The sequence below is a fragment of the Poecilia mexicana genome, unplaced genomic scaffold, assembly GCF_051168715.1.
Source record: "Poecilia mexicana isolate PSO_F unplaced genomic scaffold, ASM5116871v1 scaffold_7, whole genome shotgun sequence".
In the NCBI taxonomy this organism is placed as follows: Eukaryota; Metazoa; Chordata; class Actinopteri; order Cyprinodontiformes; family Poeciliidae; genus Poecilia; species Poecilia mexicana.
Window position 1 is genome coordinate 16914486 of NW_028263376.1, and position 23278 is coordinate 16937763.

At 40.1% G+C, this 23278-nt stretch overlaps 1 protein-coding gene across 1 annotated transcript in view; it reads left to right on the forward strand.

Annotated features, from left to right (window-relative positions):
* LOC106917058 (inactive dipeptidyl peptidase 10) overlaps nt 1-23278 on the forward strand; it is a 68034-nt gene that overhangs the window by 31136 nt on the left and 13620 nt on the right. Inside the window, exons 8-23 of the mRNA XM_014985755.2 lie at nt 995-1115; nt 1229-1383; nt 2248-2345; nt 2498-2621; nt 4689-4730; nt 4820-4924; nt 6993-7084; nt 9657-9704; nt 10762-10880; nt 12168-12215; nt 12446-12544; nt 13606-13672; nt 13798-13992; nt 14069-14120; nt 14203-14302; nt 14631-14689. Coding sequence (XP_014841241.2) covers nt 995-1115; nt 1229-1383; nt 2248-2345; nt 2498-2621; nt 4689-4730; nt 4820-4924; nt 6993-7084; nt 9657-9704; nt 10762-10880; nt 12168-12215; nt 12446-12544; nt 13606-13672; nt 13798-13992; nt 14069-14120; nt 14203-14302; nt 14631-14689 — 1524 coding nt within the window. The remainder of the gene's footprint in view (nt 1-994; nt 1116-1228; nt 1384-2247; nt 2346-2497; nt 2622-4688; nt 4731-4819; nt 4925-6992; nt 7085-9656; nt 9705-10761; nt 10881-12167; nt 12216-12445; nt 12545-13605; nt 13673-13797; nt 13993-14068; nt 14121-14202; nt 14303-14630; nt 14690-23278) is intronic.

The window sequence follows — 23278 nt, forward strand, 5'->3', positions numbered from 1 at the left end:
ACATTATTGATGTGAGACATGCATCATATTTCTACACCAGAAGAAGCAACATGTGGTGAATTAAGACATAAACAATGGATGAAACTTATGATTATGTACTTGTGAATCTGTCAAAAGTTGTGTTTCCATTAAAAATAGGCGCAAATCTTTCTCTATAGTCTGATCATGTTGAAAAAACACAATTTTGTAATTGCAGTGCTTCCATTAAATAAGAATTTAAATTCGAATCACATGAAAATAAGCTTGTTCACGCAACACAACATTAAAACTCATGGCAACTTTGATGTAAATAGTAACATGAGATATTCATAGTTCAGCTTTGATGATAGCGCTCAACATTTATTCAGGCATTGGAACTACAAGCTACTCATGCAGCATTTTGGTAAAATTGTAGTCTGCGATTTTACAGAAGAAATTCAATACTTTCGAGAAAAAAAAACATAATTTTTATGAACTGTGCGATGCTGTGAGAACTCTGTTGGATCCAGCTGCACAATGTCTTAAAAAAATGAACCGCCATCCTCCTAACACTTCCTGTCGTCTTCTTCGTCCTTTTCTCCGGTAGTAACATCCGGCTGTTGATCATGTAACTCCTGTGATGCTAAATAAGCCTCTTCCTAGCGCTAAAACATTTTATCAAAAACAAAAAATTTCGAAATTGGCGCCCTTCCATTAAGCAAATATATTTCCGTAATGGTATTTCTTTTTATTAGCTCCCTTTGTTTTGCTGTGATCTTACGACGATTCTCCCATTGCTGAATAAACTTTAAAATCGATCCATAAACGGCTCTGTCCGTTATTACTTCCGTAAACAGTGCTCTGCTGTGTGACGTCAACGTTCTTCTTCTGCGCATGCGGATCGCTTTGAAACGTAACCTTTTCAGGGTCGGATTTAATTAGCAGTTTGAACGACCAGGCAGAAAAAATATCAGATTTCACTAAACAACAACAACAAAAAAATGAACGTAGCCTTTGTTTGTGCCCAATTCGCCAGGCCTTTGTGTTTGACGGAGACATCTACTACAAGCCCAGCGTGACGAGCGACTCGCTGCGTCTCACGTCCACTGACGAAGACCAGAAGGTGCTGAACGGACTCTCTGACTGGACCTACGAAGGTACGATGTCTCCAAATGTCGGCAACAACTGCTATTTTACAATTACTGATCACAATTGCAAGTAAAACCACTTTACTTAAAGCTCTGCAAATCTTGCATTCCTCCAAATACAGAGGAGGTGCTTCTGACATACGCTGCCCACTGGTGGTCTATGGACGGTGCCCGGCTTGCATATCTCCGCATCAACAACTCCGTGACACCTGTGATGGAAATACCTCACTTCCTGGGGGGGCTCTACCCTTCCAATATGATTTTTCCGTACCCAAAGGTAAATACTGTGTTGAAATGAGTCGCAGCAGCAGCTCCTGGGGGATACGCTGAGGCTGTAACATTGCTTTTAGCACAATGCTAACGTCAGCGTTAGGATAACACCGCTCTTTTACCAGCTGAAGTAAAGCACTCCTTCCTCCTGAGTTTTTTCAGATTTTGTCATGTCAAAAGCCACAAATTTCAATTCATGTTGTATTGCAAAAATATGAACTGAAAGGAAAAATATCTATTGATTTAAAAAAATATTTACAAATAAAAAGCCAAAAAAAAAAAATCTTTCTTATAATACTGAAAACGTGAACACTTTTAAGTGTTCAATCTATGATTTTCCTGCAGAATAATAAGAAATAATTATTTACTACTTTATTTGCTTGATTTAAGCATGTTTTAAATTATTTTCTTGGCCCACAAGTACTTTTTTATTTTTGGCTCACGTAGGCCTGGACAGTAAATCAATGACGCCATATATTGCAGTAGACACGTGATCAATACCCATAGATCTGACACAATATTCAATATTCAAAATAGAAAATATTCACTGAACTCCGATCCAGAGCTTTCAATGCTAGGTTGGTGGAATCAACTAAATCCTTCACTCCTTGGTTACCTAGCAACTCACTCACTCCTTGGTTACCTAGCAACGACCTGTTGAGCAGGTAAAGGTTTTGCCACTGAGCCTCATATCTGCTTAAAAATAAAAAAAAACAATGTCATGGATTGAGAACTGTGGATAAAACAGAGTCAGGCCCACTAGTTTGGCAGTACTTCACTTATTTAAAACAAAAAAAATGAATCAATAATTATCAATATACAGTTATAGACTCATATGTTATCGATTTGTTTTTCTTACATGTGCTTGCAGGCTGGTTCCAGTATCCCAACAGTCAGCCTGTTTGTAGTGAACCTTTACGGTCCAGCTCACACTCTGGAGATGCTGCCTCCCGACTCCCTCAGGTCCAGGTACATCTCTGCGAATTTAAAATAAAGCTCTATGAATTCAGACAGCACCTGTCAGAGATGATTACGCTGTCCAGAAACTGCTCCCAGTCACTGCTTCTCTTTATCATTTTTTTTTCTTCCTCCGCGTATCATTTTCTGCATCACCTCTTCAGGGAAAACTACATCTCCATGGTGAGCTGGATCAGCAGCACCAGGCTCGCGGTTCGCTGGCTGAACCGTGCCCAGAACCAATCAGTGCTCTGCGTGTGCGAGGCCACCACGGGGGCATGCTCAGAGGTGAGCAGCCGTCGCTTTCTCTGTATTAGTAGTCTGAAGGGTTTTCTGCTGCAATATAGCGATTTAATAGAATTTTGCTTCATTTACACAGTTTGGGGAGTTGAGATTGATTTCCTGAACCCCTCAGATTTGTTCTGCCTGGATTAATATTTGAAGTCGCTCGGTGCATGAGAAGAATTTTCAGTGATTTGCTGAACTCCACCACTTTCATATTGAAGAAATTCCTGCAGTTTTATGATCTAAAGCTGGGTTTAATAATCTATGACAGTGATGTATAATTAAAAAGAATTTTATTAAACTTTCTTTAAAAAGTTACTTTAGAGATACCATTCACTGGTGTTTTTTTTTGTGTGTTTGTTTTTCACCAACGAAAGTTGCTCTGACAATAAAAACACATCTGGGTAATGAAGTATGGATTTTTACTGCAGGAGTTTATAAAATGCAAAGCTTTTGAAGGGTGTACAAAAGAAAGAACAAAGAATAATACTGTATGTGGTTTTGGGTCGATGACATTACAAGAGGTACCAGAATTAACTCAGAATGTAGTTTTGTGAGTAGATTTCTTGTAATAAACCACAAAAGTTTCTCAAATGATCATCATGACAGATTAATACAAGACAAATAATCTTCCTTCTCCTAGTGCTAACTACAGAAATACACCAACTCTGTCAGAAACAACCAATCAGAGCCAGGGGGAGGGGTTTTCCGCTGTCAATCGCTGAGCTGATTCACCACAACATAGCCTGCCACAAATGCTAAAGCTAGTTGGCATTGCCACAGTTTTTCTGGAATGGTATTTTGTTTCTTTACCATTAGCACTTTCAGCAGCGCGTACACGTGTTTGATTGACAGCACTAAAATCTTCCTCCTGGCTTTGATTGGTTGTTTTTGACCCAATTAAGATTCTGCAGCAAGATTTGAAAATCGGTGCCACATCCAATCTCTGCTGTGGTCCTATTGTCAGTTGGAGTGTTATTCATGCACTCTTCTTGAAATATTTTGGTGTTTTTAGATGTCATGAGTAAATTACCTTCAAAGAATGATTTTTGTTAAAAACATGCCTTATGTGATGTCATCAGAGGCATTTGCATGAAGATAGTTGTTTTTACTGATTGACCAAAATGTATCAAAACACCGTAGAACTGACTATGGCATGTTGTTCTTAACCTGGGTTTGATCGAGCCCCAGGGGTTCGGTGAGTCGGTCTCAGGGGTTCGGCGGAGCCTCTGCCGCGGAGGTAAAGACACACTGTGTAAAGTCGTGATGACGCCCCGCTTTGCCATCACTTGCTGCAGAGGATCACGTTACATTGCTGAGCCAATTAGCCAATGTAACAGAGGAACACTGATTGAAGGAGCTTCACTCTCAGCATGGATTTGAACTTGTGTCTTTAATTACTTCAGCAAAACTCACCGTTTTTACCAAATTCTGTAGCTTTCGCTGTACTTCTAAATCTGCTCCTTAGTCGCATCTTTTCGGGGTTGGTACTGCCTCTAGTGGCGTGGGTGTGGTAACACAACTAATATAATTACATTACTAAATCAGAATACCGCAAAGTCTTTATTATTTATTATTAATTTTTTATTCTCTTAAGAATGTAGAGCTAATTAAATGATCTAAATAAGACCTTAAAGTGGTTCCAGTTTCTTTCGATGGCCAACCTATTGAAACTGTGGCAAATTTGGGTCGTTCCTGGACAGTCAGCTCAATTTTTCTGAAAACACTGTCTGTATTTTGAAGAACTGTTCTCAGAGACTCTACCTTTTAAGAAGACTTAGTGATCGTGGGGTGACCCAACTAGACTCTAGTTGAGGCACCCCTATGTCTTGAATTTGGAAAAAAACTCATTTTATTTATTACGACAGAAGGGTTCAGTGAATGCGCATATGAATCTGATGGGTTCGGTACCTCAAAAAAGGTTAAGAACCACTGCTCTATACATAACAAACTATATTTAAACTGAGTTTGATTTATTTACAAGATTATTCTAACTAGCAACTTTAATTTTTTTGGAAAATGGTTAGAAATAAATGACGAAAATGTTTCTACTTCATCTGAAATCCATAGAAACATAAAATGGCCATGGACATGATGCAGAACCAGCGACAGGTGTGTACTTCTAGAAAATCTTCCTTCTTTGTGTTTTTACTCCTTAATTACTCATGGGTTTCCTTTAACCTTTCACCTTCTACCATCAGGACTTGCCTTTGTTTACGTCAGACGGCTCAATGTTTTATACGATACTTCCAGCAAAGCAAGGCGCTCGTGGAGAGTTTCACCACATTGCTGGTCTGACAGTTCAGGTCAGAAATTTTCCATCCTTCATTATTATACTGTGTCTGACAAAAGTGCAGATTTTTAAATTTACATCAGTAAAGCTTTATTTTATTTTCTAGGATAAAATTTATTCAGTCCTGAAGTATTTGCTTTGTTTTTAGTATTTATGTTTGTAGATGTATTGAAAAAAGTGTGAAAGCATACTATACAAAATGGAATGTGTATGATTTATTTCCTTATGTAATTTACTAAAACAAATTCCTAAAAGGTAGAGAAAATACTATTTTCCTTGGTTTTGTACTTCATAGAATTTCTCCGAGGTTTTTAAAAGCCTTATATGTGATAATCTTAGTTTGGGGCTTTTAAAAAGTCTTAAGTATCCATCTAATATATTTATTTGATGAAATTGCTTTGGGTGTTAATTTTTCCATGATTTGTGACTAAACAAATATAATGCAGGAAAGCTATAAGCTATATGGAAATACATTCTTCCCCACACATTTAAACTTGGCTGCATTCCTGATTAGGTATTCTCCGTCTGAAACTGGCTTATTGTGCATTCTGGAAAATAAAATTAAATGCTTTTGTTACGTTATGCTCTCATTAATCACAAGAGAGTGTAAATATAAGCACGATTAGGTGTAAAAAGTCAGAAACTAGAGCTGAAAATCATGATTAGACAAAAATGATTTAACTTCTTTAAGTTAACCAGTTAAATATGTTGTTACATTAATAATTTATTAAGTTATTTGTTATTTATTTAGCTCTTAAACTTATAAAGTCTTTAGGTTTTGCATACTGAGACCTATTATGCTTCCTTGAACAGGTTAGGATAAGTCTGTAGTCCACATAAAAACATGTTCATCCCTTTTTCTGCACAAAATCATTCTTAGACAATCAGATTTTATTCTGCTCAGTTTGAACTCCTTTCAGAATGAGCTGTTTCATGGCCTCTTATCTCTTTAAATCAAAGTAAGCTGCTGCTGGCCACGCCCCCAACTCAACATTTACATTAGCATACATGAAAATGGCTGCCAACACGTGCATTTATACAATCGAACATCTTCGAAAAGCTTTAGTAGAGCCTCATGCACAAGCAGAAAGAATGCAGCAAGTGGATAAATCAACAATAAACCACTTTGTCTTTTCCAGCAGCCATTGTACAGCACATACGGTGGCTGACCAAACATGCTGGTTGCTAGGTAACCAGGAGGGCTTTCCTGGAGTTGCTGATGATTTGTGATGTTACATTTTGAAGGTTTTTGAAACAGCTCATTTTCCTGACACCAAAAACATTAACTCATTGCCAAAAATGGCTGGGTCACTTTTTTAGGCACTTGGGGGTGTTTTTTAGAAGCAATAGAGACTCAAATGGAAGTAAAAAATGTTCAAAATGTGAATTTTAGTTCCTCTTCAATGTTATTTATATATGCAGCTCTGGAAAAAGCCCACAGCTCTGAACCCCATTGAAAACCTCATGGTTCTTCCTCCAAATATTGATTCTGAACTCTTCCTCAGTTGAAACATTAGTATTGCCATTTCTAAATGAATATGAACTTGTTTTCTTTGCATTGTTTGAGGTCTGAAAGCACTGCATCTTTTTCGTTATTTTGACCATTTCTCATTTTCTGCAAATAAATAAAAAAATGTTGCTTGTAATTTCATGACTTATTGTCAGTAGTTCATAGAATAAAATAACAATGTTCATGTTACTCAAACAAACCTACAAAAAGTAAAATCAGAGAAACTGGATATTTCAAGTGGTCTCTTAATTGTTTTCAGAGCTGCATATATATATATATATATATATATATATATATATATACACACACTTATAAGCTCTATTTTTTGTCAACAAGTTTCTCCCATTTCTGCAGAGGCCCACATCCACTGTGATTTCTGCCTTCATAATAAAAATACCCAACAGGATCCTCTACAGCCACCGGTGTTTTGATTGAATCTCCCATTTTCGACCCATGCCGCTCCTCCTGCCATGCTCTGACAGAACCTTGCTGTACAGCTGTTCCTATTTTTATTCTGTGTATGTGAATGCTCCTGCTTTGCTCTTCATCTCTGTGTGTCTGTGTAATGCAGCCTGCCATCCCCTCTGTCCCCCCGCGCTTCTTGACATCGGGGAGCTGGGATGTCACCTTGCTCTGCGCCTTAGACGAGAAGGCTGGAAAGATGTATGTGGGAGCCGCACTGAGTGGGAAATCTTTCTGTGAACACAAAAGTTACAGTCACTGAAATGATCGTATCTTGCTTTAAATAGAGACTTTAATCTAAATCCTTCAACTAGTGGAGTAGAAACTTACTTATTGGACTTTTTAATTGATATAAGTAGTTAGAAATTATTAAATAAGCTGAACTAGGGATGGAAATGATCGATTTATAAGGTAATCAAATGTTGATTGATCTTATGGCTCAACTAACCACTAATCAGTAAGCAGTCATTTTGTTAAAAAACAGAGTTTTTTGCTTGTATCAAGAGGGCCAACTGTCTTTTCATAACATGAAGGGCTACATTTCATACAAATTTAGAAAAAGAATAGGATAATTTTAGAACATATTTTGTGTTAAATACTGACTGAATAAACATAAAATTGTGGTTTTCTGACATTATTAAACTTATATAGCCTTAAAATTACACATCAGTGACGACTTTTTTGTTTTTTTCCTCCTCGTATTTTCATTATTTTGTGGTGTTAGATTTTTTTTTCTGTGTTATGCCCTCTGCTTTTCTGTCATCAAATCCTCGCCTTTATAGCCAATCAGTAATTGTTGGTTTAAACGTTGAAGCTGTTCCCCCATGAGGCTCGGCTCAATGAACGCTATTAAGTTGGTAAATTAATGAGCTTGTACAGAGTTTAGATTCCAGAACAGAACCGCATCAAGTCCATTTTTCATCCCACACCTACGACAGATCTCCGTAGCTAGAAATGAAAGAAAAAAAGAAATTTAAGAAAAAAAAACACAGAATTATTTAGATCAATTTCAGAAACAAGAATATTTTGGAATTAAAAAATTCACAAATTTTCAACTTTTGGAAAATTTCTGTGTTTAAGAATTCCATAAATTTCCATGTTTTTTCTAGAATATTTCAATTCCTTTTCTAGCAAATTTGTAACTTTTACAAATCTGAAATTTCCACCGATTTTTCCTTCAGATTGGCTAGAAGAAAAGAAAAAAAATTGTAAATTTTAACTAAAATAATTTTTTAGATCAATCTCAGAAATGTTCTAGTAAAAATATGGAAATTTCAAAAGTCAAAAATTTCAAATAGTTGAAAGCTTTTGACTTTTTGAACTCAGACATTTCTTTGTTTTTACTAGAAAATCTCTAAGATTAATTTAAAAATTTTTTGAGTATTTTTTATTTCTGACATTTTTGGCAGTAATTTACTCCTCCTTTTTTGTTTTTATCTACAATAGCCAGATTATTTTGCTGTCGTAAACAGCAGACTCTGTTTGGACTGTTTTACTTTCCCAATCTGGTATAGCGCCACCATCTTTAATACTATATCTGGTTCCGCTTACGACCAGTGGCGCCCCCTGCTAGATGGCGGCCAAACTACAACACTAAAAACGGTTTAAGGCTAACCAGACCTTATTAGTTTATCAAATTTAACTCATTTTAATCAAGAGATAATTTTAAATTGCTTAACTTATTGCCTCTCTAATCTGAGGATGTAGTATTGATCTGGGCTGACAAACTAAAGGAACTCTCTTTGATTTAGACTGAAGTAGTAAAACCACTGACAGGAAAGAGGACAAAGGATTACTTGGGGATTACACGAGGCGAGCAGATTATTGCTTAAACCTGCCTTTATCCTGCTGGGGGCATAAATCCCAGACGGACTGGGCTCGGAAAGCCCTCTGTTAAAGTAGCCGTCTCTCGTCAGCAGCTCGGCTCTCATGCTGTCGCTGCTTGTTGCCTCTAAACATCTCATTACTCTTCATACACTCACACAGACGCGGGAAGTCGACTCCACTCTGTTGCTTCTCGGAGAAAACGCCGGGGTGTAGAGCTGGTTTTATTAGACCGCTGAAGTATGTAAACGAGGGCCGATAGATTGTGATCATGAATAATTTATATGCAGATTGAAGGAGGAAGCTGGAACACCTGGAAGTTTGACATTAAAACCTTGGCAAAAAGTTTTAGCCGTGACATAAGTAAAAAGTTTTGCAGCTTTTTTTAAACGTTTAGTCTTGCAAAAGTATTCATGCCCTTTCCGTAGCTACAACCTACAATATATTTTATTGGGATTAGCAGTTGATTGATAGACGATGAAGCAGTGTTTGAGTTTGAAGTGATGAAAATTAAAACTGAATCTGTTGGGATTAACAAAATTAAAACAAAATGTTTTGATTCATAGCTTAGCTTGGCTGTTTAAACAGATTTTAAATTATATGTTGTATGAACCGATGTTTAATTTGTCCGTTTTAATTCAATCAGATTAATTTCTGTTTTATCCGTTTTTATTTATGTCGACCAAACTGACTGGTCTGGTTGAAATAAATAAAATAACCAGAGCCATGCTTCTCTGTTAACATTAACTTTATGAAAAGTTGCTTTTAAAAGGCTGTGCTTAATTGGAAATACTCCAACCTCAGACTGAATCATTCCCAAAACAAAATGTTGATAAATGCAACTTAGAGAAATGAAGTTTTAGCATTGGCTCCATTCTAAAAGAGCTTTATAATTATGTGGAAAATATGTGATTTTTGCTTGATTTTTAAATCTGGATCTCATTTTCAGCTACTTTCTGAGCACAGAAAAATCAAGAGAGAGCAGGCACCTTTACAGGTAAATCCCTTCTGAATAGTCACAATTTCTATAATTATAAATCAAACAGGTGGAGACAGGTTGTATTTTCATTATGCATAATTCAACATCCAGGTTGATATGTTTTGAAAATGTAATTTCTTCTTCCTTCCTGTAAAAATTATACAGTTTTAATAAAATATGTCACAAAGTCGACATATTTGACATATAATCAGAAGAATAACAGCAATCATCCAATGTTTTGTTTTCAATTTTTCAGTTTCCACAATAAGTATGTAATCTGTGTAAACTCCAACATTTTCATGAATTTCTGTGAGAATTAGTTCCTACGGTGCTGCAAAAAAGTATTTACCCCTCTTTCCTGTTTTCCTCTGGTTTAGTTTTAACTTTTTTGTCATATTTAAACGTTTCACATCATCAGAGAAAGAAAGAAAATAAAAAGAAAGCCGTATTCAGATTATAATTTCATATTATTGTCAATAAATCTATCTGAAACACCCTGATAACTAGAAGCATAAATTTGTTATGCAGGATACAAATAATTAGAAAGCATTCAAGTGAGTCCAACTATAAAACGCTGAAAACAACAACAAAAATGAATGTTTTAGTGTGGCCTAGTCAAAGTTCACACTCCAATCTGATTGAGATATTGCGGCTTTTGCTTAAACACGTAATCAATGCTTCAAAACCATCCAACATTGATAAATTCGGATAATTCTGCTAAGATTGGACCAGATGTCCTCTACAGCGAAGGGTGATTACTTTTTAACACTTAGTTTGGATAAATTTATTAAAATATAAAAAATAAATAGAGAAAATCTGTAAGGAGGCAAATACTTTTTCATAGCACATCAGATTTGTGTTTCAAAACCAAACTCACATTATGGAGCATCATGTTAATTAAACTAACATGGTTTTGTCATTTGTTTCACGTTGACTCATTTTGACACAATATGTGACAAAATAGTTTCATTTTGTATTATAAAAACAATCCAAACATCTGCTGGAGCAAATAAAAACTCTGTAACTTTCCCTCTAAATGCTGCCTCTAACCCGTTTTATTTTATTTTGCTTTAAGTGTGGATTTGAATGGAGTGTTTCAGCGTCGCTGCATCTCCTGTGGCCTCATTGACGGATGTGGATTCTTTAAAGCCGTTTTCAGCCCAAATCAAACCCACTTCATCCTCTACTGCCTGGGTAACCACACACAAACAGGGGTTTTTATGTGACACATTAACACAAAAAGAGGATAATTTTTAAATAAAAAGCAAATGTTTTTATGACTAAAAATCTGAAAAATGATAAAATATAAATTTTACCCTCAGTCCAGCTAAATAAAACTTGTTTAGAGCTGCAAATATTAATGCATTTTTGATAAATAATTGAGAAAATTTGTTCTCATGCTTAAAGAACCATCACTTTATTCAGTTTTTAAAACATTTTTTTGCAATAAAGCGAATGGATTTTCTTCTACTATTTACTATTTGTAGAAAAAGATATAGAAAAATATTTATTTTCTTTCCTCTAAAGTTTATTTGTATATAAATGTCTGTATGCTGTGAGCGCTTGAAGTCCAAAAATCAGGTTTGAGCTCAATTCTGCCATATAAAGCTGATACTGAAAAAAAAGGTCTAAAAAATATTACTAATTTTTTTAGAGACATGTTTTTGTGGAAATTTACTGCAGTTATTCCACTAAAAATATCTATATTCTTTCATTAATGTAATGTGCCACATAATGTATTTAATACTATGATGTTAAAGGAATTTCTATAAAAAAAAAATAAATAAAAACATTAGTTGGTTCTTTATTATGTTACTAAGAGCCAATGTGGAATGGTCCAGTCAAAGTCCAAACCTAAATCCTATTGAGAGACTGCTTAATGTGTATTCTGACTGAGCTTTTTGAACAACATTCAAAAACGTGTTACACAATTCAAAAAGTAGGTGGAGACATACCACAAATGACATACAGCTCTAAAAAAAAAGCACACCACACTCTTAAGATTTTATCTCATTTTGATTGTATCTTGTCTCTGTCCTCTTCATAACCATCTATGACTTTGAGTTATTATAAAAACAAGTACCAGTAAAATAAAGACTGTGGCTCTAACATAACACAATTTCAACAAATCCTGGAAGTCACAGCCCTCTTTCAAAGCAGTCTAAAGAGAATATAGATATTTATTTGTTGCTCCACAAAAGAGAAATCTCTGTGCAGCAGCAGCAAAGTGATGAGCTGTAACAGCAAATAGACTCACAGAATGATCAAATATAGAAATATCTATAAAAACAGAATAAAGAATAAAAATGCTGTACAGTAGGGGTGAAATTTAAACATAAATATTGTGTAGTTATGAAAAAAATACTCCAATCCAGAAGAATGTAAAACTGACCTGGTTAATTCAAATAAATACTTAATTGTGATAAATGGGATAACTTCACACGCCTCGGTTTTACATCATTTTCTATAATTTCGTTTCAGGCCCAGGAATCCCTAAAGTGACGGTTCACAGTATGAAGGACCCCTCCAGTGAGTGTCAAATGCAGTTCCACATCACAGCCAGCAGAGGGCGCTGTTCTAAAACAGACCCGAAATAAACCCGAATGCTGGGTTTATTTGTGAACAGCGCCACCTGCCTGTCACTCCCAACTTCAGCAATAACCATTGATATAATAAGAATATAATGCATTAGTGTATTGTAGTGTCTGTCTTTGTGTTTTTAGTGAAACTAAGACGTTTTGGTTGTGTGTCCTGTGCAGGTTATTTCGTCTTGGAGGATAACAACCTGCTGTCTGCAGCTCTGAAGGACAAGAGGCTCCCGGAGAGTCTGTTCAAGACAGTCCAAGCAGACAACCATGGTGCAGAGTTCTGGCATTTTATAACTTTTATACTGTTTCTAATGAACAACATTTTTTTAAACCTTTAAAAGGAGGAATGCCTGGTACAAGGTGATGGCAAAAATGCTAATTTCCACCTGCAGGCCTTGGGCAGGTTGATGTAATCAAGTGTGATTTAGCAGATTGTGAATTGGTGAAAAACATTCATATTATTAGCTACATACATGTCTGATAATTCACTATTCAGATCTCATGAAAACCAAACAAACTAATCCAACTACTATGGAAGTTTGAAGTAAAACCGTGACTTTTGACTCCTACCAATTAAACTGAGAATCCTGACTTTTTTTCAAGAATTCTGATTAAAATTTTTAGAGATTAAAGTAAAAATTGTGATGAAAAAATCAGGATTCTGAGAAGAAAAAAAACTGAATTCCTAGGAAGAAAATGTAATTCTGAGAAGAACAAATCAAAATTCAGATTTAAGAAAGAATTCTGAGGGGAAAAAATCATTTTGAGGAGCAAAATCTTAATACTTTAGGAAAAACAGAATTCTGAAGGGATAAAAAAAATCTGAATTCTGATTTTGTTTTTTTTGTTTTTCTTTTAATGAATAAAAAAAAAATCTGGATTCTGCCTGAAAAAAAATTAGAATTCTAACAAAAAAAAAAAAAATTAGTTCTGAGAAAAAAAATCTGACATCTGAGAAAAAATAGGTCAGAATTCTGAGAAAAACTATTCGGAAATCTAAAGGGAAAAAAGCGGGAATTCTTACATTAAAGTCAAAATTCTGACCTCAAATTCAGAATTTTGACTTTTAATCTCAAAAATTTAAGAATTCCGACGTGAATCTTTAGTGATCAAAGGATTCTGAATTGAAAGACAGAATTTTTATGTAATCAGGTTAGTTAGACTTCTGAGTTTAAAGCAAACCAACAGACAATTCAGAAAAACATTTTCCTACATCAATAATGAGTTTAAATCTGCTTATTTAACAGCCATATTTTTGCCAGACATTTCATAACCTCGACACGTTCTGATTTTATTTAGCAAATTGTTGTGATTAAATTTCCGTCCTGCAGATCTGCACCTGAAGCTGACTCTGCCTCAGGGCTACGAGGCCAACCTGCACCCGCTACTCATTATTGTGTAAGTGTCACTTGCTGAACATGCAGGCGAAAAATCGTCTTCCTTTTATGATTCATGACATATATTTAGTCATACAGAGGCGTTCATTTATCACCATGCTTGCTTGTTTTCCTTGTAACGCTCAGCGACGGCACGCCCGGCAGCCAGACTGTGACGGAGGAGTTTTCCCTCGACTGGCCTCAGGTCCTCTGCAGCACGCACAGCGTGGCTTTGGCCTGGGTGGACGGCCGCAGCGGCGTCGGCCGCGGCCAGAAGACCGTCGCCGTCGACCCCCGGAAGCTCGGCACACTGAGAGTCAAAGACTACCTTCGAGTTGTAGAGTCAGTGAAACTTCACTGCACTTAAGTGTTAAATTCCTTGAACTCTGCTAAACTATCCGATTTCGTTCTTCCACAGGTTCATGCAGCTTCCTTACATCGACTATCGACGGATAGCCCTATTTGGAAAGGTTATAAAAGTGTTTTTAGATATGAAATGTCAGATTTTGTAAAGCTGCAGCTCTGTTTACCTCCTTTTTGTTATAATTTCAGGCACTTGGAGGTTATTTAACGCTCAAAATGTTAGCTGCAACCGACAACCTCTTTCAATGCGCTGCAGCTGTAGCACCAATAACGGACTTCAGGTTTTACAGTGAGTTCAGACACAAACGAAGCAGAAATTTGTACAATAACTTTTATTATTGTTGTTTTCAGTCCATTTTTTATTAACATATTGATAAAGGCATACAAAATAAAAATGAAATATCAATAAATAAACCGGGAATAAAAACCAAACACAACAGAAACTACAAACAAAATAGATTTTGAATCCTCTGTAAGCAAAATGATCAAGTTTGTTTTAATTTATGATGCAACTAATTGATTAATTGCGACAGGCTTGACACAAACACTAAAACATTTTCCTCAATGAAATAAACGTTGTATAACAAAAATCAGATAAAATGTTTTTTGTTTCTTAGGTGCAGCGTTTTCTGAAAGGTTTCTTGGGTTTCCAGCAAAGGAGGAGCATGCTTACATGGTAAGGTTATGAAACAAGTTCTCCACTGCCTTGCAGGATTTACACCCCTTTCAACATCTATAATGTTATTTCCATCTGTTTGATTATGTGATATATTTTATGCCGTAAATCACCTTCAGAAGTCAACTCTGTAGAGAACCAGCATTCTGTTTCAGTTTTTATGCACCACAAATCTGATGTGTTTTTGATTTGATGATTTTGATGATGACAGTAATGTTTGCTGCTTGTTTCATAAATTATTTACTCTATGATGCAAAGCACCTTTTACTGCCCTGTTGCTGAAACCTGCTATAAAATTCAACTTAAGTTGAAAAGAAAGGTTCACAAAAACTTGAATGGGAATTTATCAGACGAGCAGCTAAGTGGCTAATGCTAATGTTACCAAACTCCAAAAATATTTTATATTGAAAAATATTCTGAACTGGAAGTTGAACACACCATTCACATTATTAAAATAATTTTATTCATTTATTTCAGTCATTTTTAACCTTTCTGGTAACAGGTACCAAAATAAGGATTTAATTGTGAGCATCACAAAAGTCTGAACTTGAATTATGTTGAGTGTTAGGTCTCCTTGTTGCATCTTTTAGGAGATATGATGAGGGGATGTTGTTCTTCGGACATTAAAAATTGGTCAGAGATGACTGGAAAATGGTGATCCCGAAAGAAAATCCATCATATTGTTCGTTATTCTGCAATAGCCAGCCACGCCCTAACCTCACCACTAACTGACTATTGACCAGTTCTCTGTCTAACAGGTCCGGAAAATCCCTGAAACCTGGGTTTTACCCTATCATAGGTTTACTAGAGAATTTCTGTTTAAACTGGTGGCGGAGAAAACTCGTCTAGCTCTAACTACCTTCAGATCCAGAAGTTACGGCCCTTTTCAGTTGAGAAACAGTCGACAGAGTAGCTCTAGCTGCCGCGTAGTTCCAACAACCACTCCTGTTAACGGTAGCTTTCCTCCTTAAAATAACGTGCACTTGTTATCGGCTAGATTGGATTTAGTGACTTAGATATAAGTCCCAGGGCCATTATTTATAGCTCGCCAAAGGAAAGTACGAAGCCACCCATTTCTAGAATCATGTATTTAGATTTTACTTATACCAGAAGAACCCTCATCAAACAGTGACTCAATTGAATTCAATATCCGCGACCTCCATTCTTATTTTTATTATATTTTATTAAGCAAGCTTTAGCAGGGGTAAATGACAAACAGATTTAATAAAAGTAATTGTAAACTTGTAACAAATATTAATTTCAAATTATAATATCAACCAAATCAACCATATCCTATCTTATTTCTATCCCTAACCTATGTCACTAATCTCACTGAGCGAGGCTTTAGGGGCAGGGCAACTCACACCCGATGTTAGTCGATCTTGGCAGCCGAAATCTTTAGACGTTCTTGGTTAGAGTCTCTGTCCTAGCCGGGCAAAGTCCTTTTCCGGAAAAGCAGCAAAGTCAATCTGTCCAACCTCTTTTAGACGTACAGAATCTTCATCACTAGGTGACCTTTGTCTTTTCCCCAAGTCTGCTGCTGTTGAATAGGGATCGTAGGGTGGAGGCAGAGGAAAACGGTCAAATTCAGGGGCCAGGGCTGGGGCTGACGGATCTTGTCCTTCTTTGCGGCGAGAAGTCTCAAACTTTTTCCCCCCGGTCCCAGGGTGTGGTCCTCCGCTGATCTTTCGCCTGCGTCCTCTTGTTGATTCTCCTTCAGCGCCGCGGACTAAGAACAGTTTCCTCCCCAGCTCGCTGGCTTTTAAACCCTCCTGGTCCACAGTTGTGTGTGGGAGAGATCTTATGACTCATTCTCCCCGATTATCTCATCGGAAAGTACCCGTCTTCCCAAACCTCGCTCCACCCTGCATTTGGTAATACACAAACCTCCCTCTTTTGCGTCCGACTGCTGCAACTCCTTTGCAATACTTCTCTTTTTTCCTGCTGACCATCTGGTAGTTATTACCTTTTTTGGCAATCTGTTCTGAGGTCCCCGCCCAGCCAGCTCAGTGCTTCTCTGTGCTTAACTCTACAATCTTCTTATAATGTACCATGAAACACAATCAACTCAAAACATAATCAGTTTTACCATTATCTGAAATCATTGAAAATGTATATATAACAATTAAGTTGTTACTGTTACCGCAGATCATGAATACAGATTATATATTTCAGTCATACATTACAGACATTGTGATTATAAGACATAAATCATTTCAACTATTTACTTATCTATGTATTTGATTCCAACCATTACACACATATGTATTTCATTTCATTTCTTTAATCATTCTTAAATCAATACAGGATTACTGTCACTCCCCAGGCCTTTTACCCTGCTTTCTGCGTGTACCTAGAGAGATCTCACAAGTCCATGCCAGTTTTCTTGACACCCCCTCCTTGAGATCGAACGGTGCGTCGCAGAAAACGGAAAGTCCAATCAAAACAATTCCAACACATCACCACTGTGGATAGTCAGAATGTCTCTCTCGTAGCAAGTGACGGGCGAAGATGACGGTGTCCACGTGTCAACAACCTCGTACTCCGTCAGATTTGATGGCGGGGAGATCCAGGTATCTGCGTCCAGGACTTCATTCACTGTGGAACTACACGGCTCAGGTAAGTCGCATTGTTCCAACAGTGGTGGTGGGGGTGGAGTGGACTCGTCCACCCCCAAATCAAGCTGTGTGGCGGCTGGGAAATTACAGCACGCTTCCAATTCCTCAAGCAGATCCTGAAAATCCGTAGCGAACGAAGGAGACTGCATCTGACAAATGCAGGTGATGGTGGAGTCCGTCTGACTTCCTTGATCCACTTGTAAGGCAAGAGGTACATCCTCAGTCTGGCATTCTTGGTGAGATGAACTGAAAAATTCAGCTTGGGTACTCTGGTCGTGAGTTGCAATGCTGGTCTGACATCCGACGTCTACGTACACATCTGGAGACGCCGGGCAAACTGGTGGAATGGGATCACCCACCGCTACTACTCTGCCATCCATAAGGTGCAGAGTGAGCAGGCATTGACGGGTGATCTGATTCTCCCAAAGCTTCTGAACAATGGGTAACACTCGGCCACTCTCCAAAGGCGACGTCTGAAGTGCGTCATCGGTCTGGCCCAACGCAGAGGTCCACACGACTTTGTGGTCCCGTTCCAGGGATCTAGACGTAGAAGCCGCAATGTAAGGCAGGTCCTCACGTCCATGGAGGCAGAGGATCGCCGTTACATTTTCAAGGTGCACGCAGTCGTGACACCAACGGGTAGACGATGCAACCCATATGAACCCAGAGGATTCTGCGGTCGTTCCACATCCCACGCAGCAGATCGGTGCCTGAAGAGAAACAGCAACCCAGGTAACTTTATGATTAGTAGTTATCGATTAGTTTTACTTATAATGGGGGAAAAGGGGTGAAAAAGCAATAGCACGAGCATATGAAGGGGGCTGATTTAAACTCGTGTGCCTCTTTGAGCTGCTAGCCATGGGGAACGTATCACAGGGGGAACATTCTCGGACACTTGTGAGTCCTGATTCTGCCCAGAAGATGTATCATGAAATATCGCCGCATGGGTCATAAACCACACAACGATGGGCAGTGTGGATGTCTTCTTCATCCAGTAGAGGGTCACTAAAACTCCCCACCATGTTGCCCAAATGGTCAAGAGCGCCCATCTTCGGAGCCAACGCCGTTTGCCTTGACCTCTGATGGAGAAAGCCTGGTACGCCAGGTAAATGAGGATGGACGTCGCCAGAAGACCCTCGATGATGGCGGTGAGAATTTTCAGTGGTGCAGCACGGTTAGCATGGGTTCCTCCACAGACCAGCTCCATTATTAAGGCCGTCGTGTCGATGGTAAGCCAAAGACACGCCACAGCTCCTCTGCGCCAGTTGATGCGGGTTCGCCCCATCAGATAACAGACAAAAAGGGAAGGGGCATGCTCCCATCTTCGCATGAGGATGGGTCGTAGAAGGAGCTTTGCATATCCTTGGAGCACGACGAGCACTCTTAAAGGTTGCCCAATGGTCCAGGACCCGGTATGGCAGTAGACCACCCAGGCGAGGATGAACCCGACTTGTTCAAGGGTACTCACTTGGATTGGCTCAAAGGTTGGAGTGGTAGCAGAGGAGTTGGTCGTAGAGTTGGATGACATGATGTTTCCCTGGTGAGTTCTTGGTTTGAGTCCGGTCTTGACAGCAGCTCTGACGAACGATGACTGGCTCGTCGGCACACGGCAGCTTCCTTTTATACAGCTTCAGGCTCCTCCTTTGGGGGGAGGGGCTTGTGATTCCTCCCCTTGCAACGACAAAGTGCTTTTAGCCACACCTCTAGGACAACCTTGCCCACTATTAAGGCTACGGCTATGCCTAGTAGGCCCAACAAATATGGCCACAACATACTCAGAGCGTTGAGCAACCAGTGCTCAACAATGGCAAGGCCCCCACCTACCACGCTCGTGACTTCCTCCACTACGGTTGTTATGGTGGTTGTTAAAGTGGAGCCTAAGGTTTCATACCAGCGACAGTCATGTTGTTGGAGGCCTGTCCCACACTTTTGCCAGATCTCCTTAGAGATATTACATGTAAGGTTAGAATAAAGGAGGTTAGGTCCCACCCAGTCAAATCCATTATCCACCACCCCATCACACAGACTCTGCCGGAACGCATGTCCTTCAGCTAGGGCGATGAGGGTGTCAGGGATAAAAGGAATTGGAAGGTCGAGGATACTTTTGCGCTTCTGGAGGTGATATCCCAGTATTGCATCCGTGCAGGTTCTTCCGCTCACGAGTGCTCTCCGCCATTTGCCCTGAATTTTCCTCCACGTAACCTCTGATGCATGGGTTGCATACTCCTCTGCATAGTGTTCCTTGCAGTAATCACCCCAACCTCGAAGCTGGTGACAGGATTCCCTGGCTAGCCCAATAATGCACTCCGTGTTGTTACGTGTGCACGTCATGCGCCAAGGCCGTGGGACGACGTAGTTGTCTGGTCTCCAAAAAATCCCCGGCCAAATCACCCGGTCTTTGGAATAGACTGTGGCAATGTACTGGTATTTGATCCAATAGTTGTCGGATTCGGTGAGACAAGGTATAACCCAGGCTTGTAGTTCTTCTTCTTGGAGTCCCCACCATTCCCAATCCCACGCACGATAGTAGTCCTCCCACCAAGCTCGGAGAACCAACTTGGCTGTAGGGAAGGTATTAGGATTGGGGCAATGGTATTTCCAGGTGGAGTAAAAGGTGTTACTGGTTTGCCAAAGGTCGCATCGCGGAGAGGACAAAGTCTTCACCCAATCAGTGTCGTTAAGGCTATCAAAAATTCGTTTGGCTACACATTTGTCAATTTTTGCAAAGTGATCTTTTGGAGCATTCAGCAGATCATCTGGAGTTGGAAGAAGCTGTACACGCATGTCAGCCACATGTGGTCCTTTCAACCCGGCAGGGGAGCGGACAGCCCCTTCTGGGAAATCTCCCTTGAAGTATACTTGTTTATTGATTACATAAGTCCATGGGAACGAGTCATTCAGCCAAGTTTCGATCTCCGTGCGCACTGCACTCAGACGAACCCATGAAAGTGTCCAATACTCTCTCAGCGCCAAAGCAATGTAATTTTGGCCGTTGCACATGTAATATTTGTTCCACAGGCATGGATTCAACAGATTAAACTTAGTTCTATAACATTCTAGCTCATCGAGCTGATACATGAACCGTCTGGGTCCTTGTCTAATTAAGAAGGCTGTAATGTTTGTCCAGACCAGCCCAGGCAGCACTGTCGGTTGCGTTCGAATGACGCTGCTGGCGTTCTTGTTCTTGAACAGGGTCGAGGTGTCCACTACCTCCTCTTCACAATTCAAATGAAAATCTCCCCAGAACTCTCCTTTTGGAAGCCAAGCTTTGCAGCCCGAGGATCTATGCGGGGCCGAGTAAATTACCTCATTGTCCCAGTATCCCTGAAGCGGCAACGACTGCAGGGGTCGACAGGCCATGTTGCAGTGCCATTCGGGCATGCCTCGGTCCGGATGGATCCAGTTGCACCTGACGGTCCGACGTTCTTTCCGTTGCAGAATTCTTATCCAGCAGATTACCCCATCACTGAGAAATTCATGGTTGTAGATTTCCCAGGTGCGGTTCAGAAGATTATCGATGGTGGAATCATTCAATTCATGAGCTCGGCTTTCTACATATTTTTTCCCATTGTCTTTGGCAAACTTCCTCGTCTGGTTCTGAATTGATGACCCATTGTCCCATGGTACAAAGATGGAGATGGTACTGGTGCTCCAGCAATTGAAGGTAGCATATCTGGAACGAGCATAGGTGACTCTTGAATGCGTGAGATGCCAGGGCCCAACTCCGACGAAATATAAGATTGCGATAAGGATAGATGCGGCAAACAGTAGGGCGAGTAGCGTAAGCAAAGTTTTTATGTACAGTGGGGTTTCCGTTCTCGTGGTCTTTTTCCGTAGCAGGGTTTCGTCAGGGGTTTCCGTGTTATCATCGTCGTCAAAGTCAGCGCTATCCTCCGAATCCAGAGCATCTTCTAACAAATTCGTTCTGGTATACATACGTCTTAAACGTGTTTCTTCCATCCTGGTCTTCTTGTCATGAAGAGAGGATTAGCAACTCTCTGGGGTCTTTGTTATTGGGCTTTGTGCAGATCTTCTTCAAGGCTCTGGTGCGATGTTGAGCAGTGGTTCTCGTAGCCGCTCGTCTGGTGGCTCTCCCTTGCAGGAGGGAGTTATACACAGGAGAAGGGTAGGGTAGGTTAGGTTCCAACCCCCTCCACACCCATTTCCAAAGGAACACCCTCCAGAAGTCAGGTTGAGGAAATGGGCCTTGGGCGGTGCCACCCCGTAGCTGGTCATCTTTCCAGGCCTCGTGTTTGTATCCTACTGATGTTGTTACTGAAACATAGGTACATAATGATTGCCCATGCAATGTCAATCTCGTGCGATACCCCCAAGACGTCGGAGTGAAGATCCTCTGATGAGGCGGATTGGGGTAAACCCTGTCTAATTCCAACCTTAGTGGGAGCCTGGTGTTGTTAAAGACATAATAGTCTGGGTTTGTTTCCATTTTCAGGACGACCCTCGCCATACCTGGAGAGGTAGTCCAGAGGATCATGCCATTTACCGAGAGTTCACAGTACTGTCCTTGCAATGGTTCCAAGTAATGGGGACCCCACCGAACCCGCACCTCCTTCCCCTCAATCATCAGATAGACTGTATTGAAAATCCATGGAAGGTGATGTGAACAGTCCGGTGAAATTCCATCATAGCTAGTCGCCTCGGGTGACATTTTTCCTTGCCAAATCGGGATTACCGAGGGGACAAAGTAATATGGTTTCTGCCATGGACGTGGTGATGCCTCTTCACTCTCCTGGACTTCTTTCACCTCGCGGAGATCGGGGGGTCGAAGATAGGTGAGGTGCTTGAGGTAGTAAGCTTCTGTAAGCGGATAGGAGACTGTGAAATCTTCTCGTGGCATGTCCAGTAGGATGGAACCATTTGGCAGTTTTAAGAAAGGCCCTTTTTTAGAGAACCCAGACCAGACCTCTGGGCCTACTTTAAATAATTTGCTTACAAAATATTTCTTCCCCTTTCGTTTTTTATCTTTTCTCTGACTTTTAGACTTGGTAACTCGGTCCCCTTCTTCCAGAGTGTCCTTTAATTCTGACTCTTCTTCCTCCATGCTGATGTGAGCGACTGCCAGGCGCTAGTCTTAAACTTCTTCTTGGGAGGTTCTAGTTCGACGGTGGCGTAAACCTTTTCCTCGTGCACCACCTTAACTGTTGCTCCTACTGAGTACACTCCTTTGTAAGGGATGGTGAGCATCTGCACTGACAGTTGAACTTTACGGGTGGTGCTAGGATCAGTGGGCGTTCTCACTCTGTGGGCCACGCCTCCTGGGACTTGGAGTATTCCGTCGCGGAAATTGAGCTCCGCTGTTACTGTGTACAGGGCTGACTTTTCTTTGGGTCTTGCTGCATTGCTGCCCCACCCATCTATCTCTGTGGTGTAGTAATACAGGTCTGACGTGCGTACTCCCCTCTCCCTTGGTACGTCTGGTAGATCCGTCACTGGGATGGTGCAGTCATTAATAACCTCCAGAATTAAGTGAGCCCAGGTGGTCAGCTCCCAGGGGCCCGTCCAGCCCCCATTAACAGCTTGTACTTTTGTCTCATCGGGGAGTAAGCTCAGCTCCTCAGCCATGGGGCGGTTGGTTTGAGGCCGATGTACCCGGAAGACCACAGGGGAGTGCGTTGTACTCACTGGTGGGAACTGCAGCTGTGTTCGTGCGGGATCCTAAGGCCAGGCAGAATGGACAGAGTCCCACAGGTAATCGTGTGGTCCCTCTTCCTTCCGCCAGATCCATTGTTCCCTCGCTGAGGAGTCCTCTGGGGTGTTGGGCGGAGCAGAAGGTCCTGTGAACCATTGAACCGATGGTATGGGGCTTCCATAAGTACACTGGACCCCTCCGTATGTTTGGAAGTACCGCAGCGAGCTGTAAAACCTCCTCACTTGCCAGCCGTCAGCTTCCCCCGACAGAGTCACCTCTCCTCCCTGGATCTGCTCATTGCAGATAGAACAGCTGCTCAAT